The sequence below is a fragment of the Lagenorhynchus albirostris genome, chromosome 17, assembly GCF_949774975.1.
Source record: "Lagenorhynchus albirostris chromosome 17, mLagAlb1.1, whole genome shotgun sequence".
Lineage (NCBI taxonomy): Eukaryota > Metazoa > Chordata > Mammalia > Artiodactyla > Delphinidae > Lagenorhynchus > Lagenorhynchus albirostris.
This window is the reverse complement of record NC_083111.1, coordinates 74934608-74947233: the sequence shown is the minus strand read 5'-3', so window position 1 is coordinate 74947233 and position 12626 is coordinate 74934608. Positions and strand designations below refer to the sequence as shown.

General features: G+C 49.9%; 1 protein-coding gene across 1 annotated transcript in view; it reads left to right on the top strand.

Annotated features, from left to right (window-relative positions):
* ZFAT (zinc finger and AT-hook domain containing) overlaps positions 1-12626 on the top strand; it is a 187258-nt gene that overhangs the window by 155610 nt on the left and 19022 nt on the right. Inside the window, exon 16 of the mRNA XM_060127706.1 lies at positions 1627-1757. Coding sequence (XP_059983689.1) covers positions 1627-1757 — 131 coding nt within the window. The remainder of the gene's footprint in view (positions 1-1626; positions 1758-12626) is intronic.

Genomic DNA, 12626 nt, shown 5'->3' with positions numbered 1-12626 from the left:
TCTCACCCACACGCTCCTGTGCCCTCTGGGGCCTGGTCTGTTCCCCTCCCCGCACAGCACTTTTTCTGGCGAACACATCTTCGTCTTCAGTATTCAGATGGTGTGTCATCTCCCGGGAGCCCGCCTGACTTTCCCACAGAGCTCCCTAGTCGCCCCCCTGATATGGAACCGACCAGGGGCTGTATGATTTGCTTACGGTCTGTCTCAGTCACCTGTGAGCCCGGAAGGGGTGGGGGGAGGCAGCGTTAGATCTTTGTCTGTATCCCAGCTGTCCCCAGCCTTTCTGGCACCAGGGACCATTTCTGTGGAAGACAGTTTTTCCAAGGATGGAGGGAGGGGATGCTTTCAGGATGATTCAAGCGCATTACATGTATTGTGAACTTTATTTCGATTACTGTTACATCAGCTCCACCTCAGATCATCAGGCATTAGATCCCGGGGGTTGGGGACCCCTGCTGTATCCCACTGGGAACCATGTTCCTGGCTGACAGTTTGGGCTTGATAAATGGTCATCGAGGGAGTAAATGGATGAGGAATTAAAATCTTATTTCAGTACATTTTTTAAGGTCAGTATTTTGTTTAGTGTTTAGATGTTTAGAGTGGTTGGCTGCAAGGCAGAGTTGAAACCCGCCCCCCTGCTGAAGGAGAGTGTGTGTGTAGGTGTGAATAGGTGTGTGTAGGGGATGCTAGGCTGGTGCATGGTGAACAGGTGCTAATGTCATTGCCTCAGTCGTATGCCATGTCCCACCCTCTGTGTAGAACACGTTGAATTCCCTTCCCTTATCACTTACTAATTTGCATTGGAACGTGGCCTGCAGAAAGTCGTCCAGGAGTATGTAGACGTTGGTGGAGACTTCATGATATTATGCTAGCCTGGCGATCAATCAGGTAGTAGTTTCCCTCTTAGTGAAGTAATGATCAGGGTCAGAGTGCTGTGTTCCAGAGAGTCACAGATGGCCAAGCAGATGGTGAGAGCTGAGTGAGAGGGTACACTCAGTAGCTGCCCTGATGATATGGATTACAGTCTTTTGAGATGATTAAAAGAGAATCCTCAGCTTACGTTAATTTAGAATTCTAAAGCCCACCGGTTTGGCGACTGAGCACCCTCTGGTGCTCTGCCGTATCCTGTGTGATGTATCTGGCAGAGGCTCGCTGACCGCCTCCCATGCCTGTGCTCAAGGAGAACCAGCTCTGTGGTTTGACGTCATAGCTGGTGCTTCTCAGGAGTTTCTGTTTTGAGAGGCAGTCCTGTATCAACAAGTTTGGATTCAGAACATCTGGGCTTGAGCCCTGGCTTTGTGACATAACTGACCCAAGGGCCTAAGACAGTCCTCTTCCATTTTTTTGCAGTGAGGTGACTGATCTATAAAGTGGGGATAATAGTGTCACAATGTCGTCCCCTCGCAGGTTGTTTGGAGTTTTGAGATGTTCTTATAGAGACTGCATTGTTGGCTGTGAAGTACCATGCACATTATTTCTGTGGTCAAAATGAGCACTTACTGGGAACCCGTGCATCCCTGGACCAGGCGCCACGCAAGAATGGCCTCTGCTAAGGGCTGCTTTTGCGTTCAGTGACCTTCACCACCCACGGCCTTACTGGTCTCCTGTTTGCTTCTTCCTGGCAAGGTGACCGACTTGACCCCACGGCTGTAAACATCCTCCAGCAGATCATCGAGCTGGGCACCGAGACCCACGACGCCACTGCCGTTGCCTCGGTGGTTGCCATGGCGCCCGGGACGGTGACTGTCGTGAAGCAGGTAGGACCTTGCCCTCCCCGTTAAATACTGTCTCCTTGCGCTGACACACACCCTCTCTCTCCCCTGCCCCCTTAGGTTTTCAGGGCTTTAACCTGTCTAAGGTGGAATTTGGAATGAAATCGGTCTAGTCTCATGCGGTTTCTTCTTATTATCATGGGATTGTATCTGCGGTAGCGCCATATGTGAGGCTGTGTTGTAGGGGAAAGGTGTAGTATATTTCAAAAAGTTCTGGAAACTTGATTCATTTCCTTTCAATGAAAGGCATCCCAGAGTGAAACGAGCGTGATATGGATGCATTTGGACGCATCTATGGTCAAAAGCAGCCTTGGTCCCTAAGGCCGGAGTCTGTGGAGCAGGGCCACTGGGGGGACAGCCAGGGAGGCCAGGAGGGACTGGCCTCTTAAGTGTTAAACATCATCAGACGGAATCAGCGCAGGATGACTGAACTAGACTGATAGGAAGAAGCTGGCCAGTGTTTGAATAAGGGTTACTCTAGTTAATTGTCATACTGTTTGGTTCATTTCCTCTCCTTCTAACCTCAGGGGAGACTTTGCCATCTGTTAGGATGCGGCGTGTGTGATAATCAGATCATCCTTTGTATCTGTCTGTACCTCTCTCTCTACTCTCTCCTGCTTCACTGTACACAAGATTTGAGCTGGCTTAACACAAATACTTAAAAAAGCAAAAACAACAGAAAGCACATCAGAACCAGGGCAGACCCCGGGTGTGTGGTTTAGAATCAAACTTCACGTTCATGGAGAGGTTGAACTGCAGAGCACAGAGTTTTACACGGTTATCCATCTTTCAGTGATTCACTCAGGAAGCGTGTAGTTAAGTGCCCGCAGTGTTCTCATTGCTGGGGTTCCAGGAGAGAACCGATGTTTGCCATCAAAGTGGTTGCTTTCCTGGGAAAAAGCTAAGTAAGACAGAAAGGCTGTCAAATGGTGAACAGGAGCAGTGGAAAAAAGTAAAATAAGAAAGGGGGAGGGGCGTGGGCCGAGGAGCCGGGGTGTTGGGGACTGTTTTATGAAGGGCTGCTGGGGCAGCTGTCTGACATCTGCTCACAGACCTGGGAGAGGTGGGCGTTACTAGAATGATCCCAGTTCTGCTGTACACTTGGTTCCGAATCTGAAAACAAAAAACAAGAAGGAAGCGTGCAGCACTTAACAGCGGAAGAGGTAAGTTTTTCTTGGCAAGTAACTAATAATCTCTTAATTCGGCTCTCGCATCCCTGAGTGACATGTCCCCCGCGACCTGCCTTTGATGACTCGGTGGACTTCCCAGGGCTGTCTCCATGACCGTCCCCCAGGTGTGCCCGGGCCACAGCACAAAGCATGAAATTCAGGCTGAGCAGTTCGCGGGGGAATTAGTACATATGCTGGTTCACCTCTGGATTTCTGGATCCACAGACAAGACTTGGCGCCTCTAGATGAACGTTTGGACCGCGTGGTCTGGAAACCCTCCTCCATTAGTATGCTTTCTGTCAACGAGACCCTGGACAGAAGTCAGGACAGTAGGAGTTTGATGTTTCAGGCTGCAGGGCCCTGGTGTTCTGCACTGTTTGGGAACAGACTCATACACCTCTAGGCCAGACACTCTTGCAGCTTTTCTTTGTATTTATTAGACTGCAATCTTCAGATTGTCTTGTAAATCTCTTCTGAAACTCCTCGTTTACATCACGGCATGTGGAGTCCTGAGCTAGACCCGGCACTTCAAGAAGGGTATAGGAGAACTTTGGATGTTTCGTACATGCCAAATCCTTTAGAGAATTGTAGGGAGGCGCCACTGATTGTGACTTGTATCTTCCTTCTAGGAAGTGGATTGATTTGCTGTTACTTAGAGACGTGATTTATTGCACGTCGCAGGCGATGCGGTGATACATGAGGTTGCGGGTGAAGGGTACAGCTTAAATGTGCTCTGAGACGCTAGAGTGACAGCATGACAAGGGATAAGGCAGGTGAGCCTCTGGCGCAGCCAGTGTAAACAGGTGTAAAGTGCTTGCAGTGGCAGAAAACAGTGGCACCTTTCAGTCTCGTGGTTTATTGGGAAACACAGGGCTGAGAGGAGTGGCACTGTTTAGCACAGTCTTGAGTAACTGCATTTGGAAATGTTCCCGAGGACGTGTGTCCTAGTCATTCTCCTGTCCACCTGGTTGGCACCTGGCGCACCGAGGCTGTTGATAAATGATGGATGGGAGATTGGATGAATGGACCGACGGGCGGGAGACGTCAGACGCCCACTCCGATGGCAAAGGGATTGCATTGTGTCAGGCTCTCCTAGGTGAAGAGATGCCCTCTGGATTCAGTTGTCTTACTTCAGTTTAAATGTAGCTGTTTTTATTAGAGAAATGAATCCATTTCAACTTTTTTTCTTTTCATTAAACTGTGGTTTAGGATTTTTCAGTAGAGAAATTATATCTGTTTATTGAGTGTCCTTAAGCCACTCAAATGTGGACCCTGGTGCACCTGTTGGGAAGCAGTAATGTTGTCCCTTCACCCTGTGGGGAGCCCTTGATGTTGGGGACTTCGTCCTTCTCCAGCTCAAGGTCTCACACATCGTAGTAGCTCAGTAAATGTTTATTAAGTAGGATGGAGTATGCTGTGGGCTTTATGTTTTGATTCTCCAATTATATCCTGTAGAAGAAATAGCAAGAACACATTGTCATAAAGTTTGTACTATATATTTTAGAAAAAATGATTTTAAATTACTATTGGATAGCATATTTTGAGATCTTTTAAAAGTTTCCTATTTTATATCTATCTATTTATCTATCTATCTCTCTTCCAAAAGGCCACAAATAAATTCTGGGTTGTATGTGAATCCATTCTGGATGTTTAAAAATTTCAAGATTTCTTTCCCATATAAAAAATTAGTTATATGCTCTGTTTATAATTTTTTCATGATATATTAATGTAAATTGAAAAGAATCTCACATATCAAAGTTTATCAGTGGTAACTGAAAGTTATTTATTAATCTCCAGTCTTTAGGGATTCTCATTTTCTGGGATGAAAATACTAACAGGCCTGGTAGGTAGGCTGAGGGGATTGGAAAGCTAAGAGCTGAGGGTGTTTCTTAGGTTGTTTTCTTCTTAGTTGTTAATGAGACATGGGAAGGATTTGGCCATAATTCAGACCATTTAAATTTTCAGTTGGACACAGAAATGAGTCCTCAATGATTTCCCATCACTTCTCTCTTTCCCCAAGTGTCAGCATTAAAAATAGATTCATGGGGATGGAGCATTTGGAAATGTTCAGAAAGAAGAAACCTTGCATGTGCCTCACCAGCCTGGCCTGAGAAGTCACATGACAACTTTGAATGCAGCTACTTACTTGTTTGTTAAGACCAGTTTTCATTAAATAAATTGGTTTCTTTTTTTGTTTTTCTTTAAAAAAATTTTGCTTTAGGGTTTTATGAGGAGGAGACTTATATTTGATTAATAAAGCTGCCTAAGTAGGTTGAATTTGAATGTAAGACGTACCAGCAGAGGGGAAATATTATCACAAGCATCTCTGAGTCAAAATTAGTTATCAAAAGGAAAAGAAAGACCAGTGAAAACAACAACCACCATCACCGTTGGCTCATGGCTTAAATCACTCTTTGCTGTCCTTGTGGGTTGAAATTTATTTTAGAGACTGAAAGTGACATTTTACTGGAAATTCCCGACCTCCGTTTAGCAGACATTCACTGCCCAGCTGCAGTGTGTTCAGTCCCTGGGGGTGTCCGTTTCCTATCCCGGCTGCAACAAATCACCACAAACTCAATGGCTTAAAACAACACAAATTGATGATCTTCCAGTTCTGGAGGTCAGAAGTCTGAAATGGGCTTCACTGGGCTGACATCAAGGCGTCGACAGCTGCCTTCCTTCTGGGAAGAACCCCTGTCTTGCTTTTTCCGGCCCAGGGGCCACCCAGTATTCCTTCACTGCGGTTCCCTTCTTCCATCTCCAAAGCCAGCAAAGGCAGGCCCGGATCGTCCCACATCCATCGCTCTGACCTCTCTCTGCCTCTGTCGTCACATAGCCCTCTCCAAGTCTGACCAACCTCCTCCCTCCTTTAAGGACGCTTGTGCCTACCTTGGACCCACCTGGTAATCCAGGATCTTCTCCCATCTCCAGGTCATCGACTCAATCACATGGGCTAATGTCCACGTAAGGGAACCGTTCTCAGGTTCCGGAGGTTAGGACATGCACTCTTTGGGGTGGGGGCATTATTCTGCCTGCCACTCTGGGTTACAGGGTTAAGACGGTCCCCGATCTCAAAAGGCAAATAGTCTAGTGAGGGAAATGCTTTATTTTTTTCATCCAGCACACAGCCCCCGAGCTGCTTCCACCCGCCAGGTTGCTGCTCTCGGTGCTTGGGACATTGCAGTGAACAGAGCAGATGAACGGTACGGTTGAGGAGCTTACATGCTAATTTAGGGAGCTAGCTAAGCCCCAGACATATAATAACTAAGTAAGTAAGATAGTATGGTAGAGGTGAGATGGAAAAAAATGAGCAGAACTGGTCCAGAGGTCTGGAGAATGTAGACCTTAAGCAGGAAGTTCCAACTGAGAGTAATGGATGCTTCCGGGAGGTTGGCCAAGAGCACTCCGGGGTGCTGGGGGGTGGCCCAGCCTGACTCTGGGTCTGGGGTGGCGGCAGGTGCTGGGCCGGGCGGCCTCCGTGGATGTGCTGATTCACGCCCGAATAGAGTCTTGCAAGGTAGCTGGGAGTTGGGTGGGGCAGGGCTCCAGCAGAGGTGGGAGCAGGAGCTGGTCATCAATGCTGCTGGAAGCGGGGGAGGGGGCGATGAGTCACCACTTAGGTTAAATGACACGCCCTGTCCTCACCTGGGGGGGGCGGGGGGCGCAAAGGGCTGGGAGGAGGCCTGGTCCAGGAAGCGCCTCAGCCTGGTCTCTCTCCCTCCGGCTCAAAGGCCAGTGGAAAAGGGGTGAGTCCAAGCAGCCCACGTCTTCCTGTTGCTTCTCCAAGCCCGACGTCCTTCCCCTATGGGCTTCCTGACCTGTGCGACCCTCCTGAAAGCCTTGTTGGCATTTTTAACAAATCACCGTCTCCACGTTCTTCCAAGCAGTGAGTCTGCACTGAGCAGTCCTGCCAGTTGGCGTTCAGCAGAACAGCTCGTAGCTCTCCGAGACCACGGCTGACGCTGGCCATGGTGTCTGGGGTCTGGACCCAGCAGGCCAGCAGCTGCACTCAGGGTGTTTGTCTGTGAATAATAAGGAGACCTTATAATCATACAGCATCTTCCTTTTAAGAAGATCAGGCTGATTCAACAGATTACCGTTGTGATGATCCAGGGTCTTTTTGAGTTAAACTTGAGTGCTATTTATTATTGCTGAGGGTACCCCTATACAGTAGATGGCGGAGCTGGGTGCACTGTGGGGTGTCACCCCCTGGGGGTGCGGATCGGCCTATCTGGGAGAAGATCCCTGAGCAAGTGAAGCAAGTGAAGTGGTTCGGGTCATTCATTCATCCGCGTTGCTTTTAAAAAACACGATAGCCTTTCAGTCCGTGTGCCATGTGTGAACAGGCTAGGGTGTCCCCTGCGTAGAAGGGCCCGCCTGTTGTAGGTTTAGTCCAGAGGAGGCCGTTCAGGAGCTCACGCCATGTCAAGCCTGCTTCTCTGTGGCTCAGTTACGCTTCCTACGCTGCTGAGACCCCGTGAGAAAACACACTGTGTTAGTGTCGTGCAGAGAAACAGAACCAGTGCTGTGCGTGTGTGTGTGTGCGTGTGTGTGTAGAAAATAAGGAACTGGCTCACTGATTCTGGAGGTTGACAGCCAACAAGTCCCGAGATCTGCAGTCAGCAAGTTAGAGACCCAAGAGCCGATGGTGCAGGTTCTACTTTGAGTCTGAAGCCCGAGAACTAGGAGAACTGATGGTGTGAATCGCAGTCTGAAAGCCAGCAGGCTTGAGATGCAGGAAGAGCTGATGTTTCCCTTAGAATCGAACAGAAGGAAAAAAAGAAAAAAGCCAACGCCCAGCTCAAAAGCAGTCGGGCAGGAGGAATTCCTTCTTATTCAAGGGAGAGTCAACCCTTTTGCTCTGTTCTGGCCTTCGGCTGATCGGATAAGGCCCACCCACATCAGGAAGGACAGTCTCCTTTACTCAGTCTGTTCATTTAAATGTTAATCTCATCCAGAAACACCCAGAGTAATGTTTGACCGAATAACATGGGCACCCCTTGGCCCATTGAAATTAGCCATCACACATGTTCATGTAGTACATGTCAGAGTATGTACTCTTTGTCAACGGAGGGTTATTGGTAATCCAGGTTGTTGTTTACTGAGATACCCAGTTGTCATAGAGACGATTTTGAGTCACAGATTTCGGGGCGATGCAGTAGTTTCTGGGGAGCACGTACACCTTGGTATATCCTTATTTCTAATTGCAGTTGACATTTCCGTTCATGGTTCAGGAATGAGCAGGTCCTTGAAAGAGTCACGGCTGAGGAGAGGCCACCCCCAGGGCGCCTCCACTGAGCACCAATGCTCCACTTTCATCCCCAGTTCAAGAGCAACCAGATCATCCTTAGTGGTCCTCCTCCCGTGGAGTAGGGTGTTCAGTAGCGACTGTGATTAGTGCGACTCTCCGTCGGCAGGCCTGTGTCTCTGTTCCCGGTCCTGCTTCTCTGCGGCGTCTCCTGGGATTGCCACTCTCCTGCTTTTGTTTTCCCCTGAGGTGCCGGGTGCTTCCAAGCTGCCAGCCAGTGCGCCAGTGGCGCGGAACACCAGGAAGGGGCATTTAAGGCCGCCCAGAGCTGCAGGCACCCCGCCCACTCCCCCAGCGCAGACCCTCAGTCTGGCAGGCCCAGAATTACGCTGCCATCGAGCTGTTCAACATCCCAACCTTTCTTCCCACTTGCTTTAACTTCTGGTTAAAAAAATAAACAAAAAACAAACCCCAAAGCAGAAGTTCTAGCTTTGTCAAAAGCAACCCACCTCTCCTGGCTGCTTCCCCGCACCCTTTGTCACCTTTGGGCAGGTCCCCTGTGTTGGCTAGCACTGGAGGGTGAGGTCAGGACATGGCAGCCTGGAGGAGAGGAACTCGCCAGCCTCCCTGACAGGCTGAGCACACAGTGCCAGTCTGAGAGGCACTTTCGGTAGCAGGTCTCACTGGAAGACATATGTCGGTTGGCAGCCAACACTGGAATTGCTGTTTGTTATTTGCGGTTCATTATTTCTGCGAGGAAATGCAATCCACTCCTGTGGCTGACCACGTACCTCAGTTGCCTGTTTGCAAGGAAACTCGGGTCCAGCCTGTCCTGTTTTTCATTGAAGGCCCTGAGTAATGTGGTCCCTGGAAACTCTTTCACACTGTCTGTCTGTACAGGGGCATCTGGTTGGGAGAAGCCGCTCTGCAGAGGGGACCTCTCACATGCAGCCTCTGGCTTGGGGGGAGCCTCGCTCCTGTGCTCCACCCAGAAGGGGAGCCCGGGATGGGCCTCCTGCCCCTCTGGGGGTGGATGTTGAACATCTCATAAGATTTGTGGCAAAAGAATGAGGAGGGGGATCTGGAACGTGATTCGTGGGAGGGTGCAAAATCTATTTTCATTACTGTTTCAAAACAATCACTCCATTCCATGAATTTGATCATTTAACTACACAGCAAAAGACCTGACAAGAATCACGTCCAAGCGGGATACTCTTGTAGTCCTTTGAAGATCATAGGAGATATTGGCCGCCCGCATTGCTATAAAGTGGGACTGAGTTGAGATCTCCCCGCTTGTCCTGCCCACAGACAGGATCGCGTGAAGCCTCCCTGTTCTGTTATCCTTTTAAGCTCCAGTAATCGGTGAGTTAACGGAATGTCTTTTTCTTGTTCCTGCAGAGGCTCTGTTGGACTCCTACTGTTAAACAGACCTCTCGCTGACTCTACCGAAGGCATGGAGGTTACAGGAGAGCCACCCAGTCTTTTCCCTCTGCTCACCTCTCTCGCTCAGAACCTCATTTGTCCTCAGATCACTTGCCTGTGAGTGTGGCAGTGACACATAATTGTGACATTATAATCGCTGGTTTTTATTCTTTTCCTCATAACGAAACCCCAGCATCTTCAGTTGTCTCGTTTATTTATTCCACTTTCCCATGATGGTGGCTCTGCCATCGTTGTGGTTCATCTAAGGATTCTTTCCCAGAAGATTTAGGATACATATATAATGTTAAAAGAACTGATAGTAACTGCAGCTTCTGTCCTCTGGACGTAACTGCTAGTGTTTTCTATCCGTCCTCAGCATGTGATGGGAATGGCACACCCACTTCACCCTCACTGGCTCCGTGGTGTAATTACAGTCATGATGGATTCGTGCCTTTGGAAGACCCATGCAGGGGAGCCACATGTCTTTTGTAGGTGATCAAATCCGATGCATATTGCAGGGCTGAGGGTATAGGCGTCCCCCGTGCTTCCTGACCCTCAGATGATCTAATTCTGGATTCTCTGTTAGTGGTAGAGATGCCTGCAATCTAGATAGACATCTTTTATCTTTCAATTCCCAGTCCTTTTGATTGCTATATAAATATGGAAGTCTCACTGACTCCTTTCTCTGTTTTTCCCTCTTATCCTGCCCCTTCCTGTGAGAACCCGTTTTCAACTGCGTATTTTGATTAGTGAGGTTTGACTCCTGCCTAAAGAACTTTGCGGTGCAATCCTGGGGCCCTGCCAGCCTTAATTATATCAAACTTCTAATTACACACACAGGTAGCCTCTTCAAATATTTGCATACTTCACATTCCTTATAGAGCGTTTGTCCTGCAGTGACTGAGTGGTGACCTTCAGCATACAGGTCGGGACAGTTCCCGCAGGGTCTTGGCGACAGGTTCCTCTCCCCTGTCACTTAACGCCAGCTCTTGTCCTTCGTGAGCCTTCTTTAATACTCCCTTAGCCATTTGAATCTTTTCTTTTTCTGTCTTAAATAAAACTTCCTTCAGAGATTTCTGTTCCTGATATGATTTCTGATGGCTGATACTCAAAACTACTTCCTTTCATAGCTCTTTTATGACTTGCTGAGCCTCTTTACTCCATGGCAGTGACTGAAAATTCCATTTCTTTGTGAAATTTTAAAAGTGAAAGTACATTCCATGATATATCTGTGGCCATATGGGAAATTGTCTGAAAAAATAGACAAGAAAGGCTTTTTCCCTATCCCATTCTGACACTCTTTTTCATATAGAACATCTTTAGCTGACCTGAAGATCTCAGTTATTGAACTTTGCTTCTCTTTCCCTTTTTCTATGACCCAATTTTCCCATTACGCCCCAAGAAGCTGCAGCTCGGTTGGTGCCATTTGCAGAATCCCACTTTACTTGAGTTTTAACACTGCTGTGCTTGTTACTGTTTGCTCAGAAGCCCATTTCCTGGTCCACGTCCTTGGCCAGGGCAGGTGGGTTTTATTTGCTTCCTCCCCTCTCTGCAGCTTCCCCTTGCTGGCTGACATCGCTCAGTCTGCTTGAGGTTGGGGGCAAAGGCAGGGCTGTGATGGCCCTGGTCGGAGAAGCCAGAACTGTAGTCACCATCCGAAGGGCTCTGGTCCAGCCTTCCTTGGGTTTGGCCCAGGGCAGTGCTGCTGCAGGCTGGCTCTTGCGCTTCTCTCCCCCGGGGCAGTAGCCTCCATGCTAGCCAGAGGCGTTCCCCTAAGCAGGACTCTTAGTGTCCTGCGGTGTGGACTCCACACCTCTTCCCTGCCCCTCCTCCATCCAGTTTCACCATCTAGTAAATACACGTACTCCACTTCAGCTGCCGGGGGTCTGTCTTCCCTCCTCGGCCTCTCTCAGCCCCACATCGATCCGTCAGCAAGTTTTCTCCCTGCTCTGGGCGCTCCCTTCACCATGCACCTTAAATCACCCCTCTGGCCCCAGGCTGCCACCTCTAGCAAGCCCTGACTACGGAAAATGTAGTCCCCGGGCGGGCAGCATCAGCACAGGGGGCTGGTTAGAAATGCAGAACGTCCGGCTCCCCCTCAGACTTGCTGAATCAAACTCTGCATCGCACCGTCGTCCCTGTCCCCGGAGGGGCTCTGCTCTGAGCTGTCAGCCTTCCTCCCTGGTCACAGGCCTCCTCTTCACCTGGCTCCTGCCATCTCTCCTGCTGCTCTAAGATGCAGTTTTCAGACAGAGCGATCTTTTCAAAATGTAAATCAGATCCCGGCATCCCTCCCTGAAAACGCTTCAGTAACTTGAAAGTCTCCGGTAAGCTGGGACAGGACCTCGCCCTGGCCTCCCAGCCCCGCATCAGCCGGCCTCCTGCGGCATCTCCTCGCTCTGGCTGCACCGGCCCACCAGGCTGCTCTGTGCCCACCTCCAGGCCTCCGCGCCGGCCACGCCCCGTGGCCCAGGCGCTCCTTCCTCCCCTCAGCGGGGCTGACTCCTGGTCCAGGGCTCGGCCCTCTCAGGTCCTGTCGGGCCCGTCCTCCAGAACCGCCCTGTGTTGTGAGATGGCACAGTGGAGTTGAGCTGGGGGATGGGCCGGGGGGCCTGATCCAGTGCCCTGAGCCCTTGAAGGCAGGGCACTGCCTCACCTGGGGGCAGGCGTCAGTGCGATTAGAAGCTGAAGGATTTGTGTTTTGAGCCACTGCCTTTATGGTAGTTTTATAGGTGGTGATAGAAAGCGAGCATGGTCACGGACCGCGTGGGCAGAGAAGCGCCCCGTTGTTAACAGCTGCGTGCCTGTGGCACCCGCCCTAGCCGCTCTGGTGCACCTGCAGCCCGGAGGCCTCGGGGCTTCCTGCTTCTCCAGGAGCCCCAGGTCCACCCCCCTGAGTAACCAGAGAAGTGGGTGGAGGCGTGGCCGTCCAGCGCAAGAAGACTGCTCTGCCCCTTCCACGGAAAAGCAGAGGCTCAGAGAGGGATCCCCACTGTGGGCCTGTCATGGACAGTG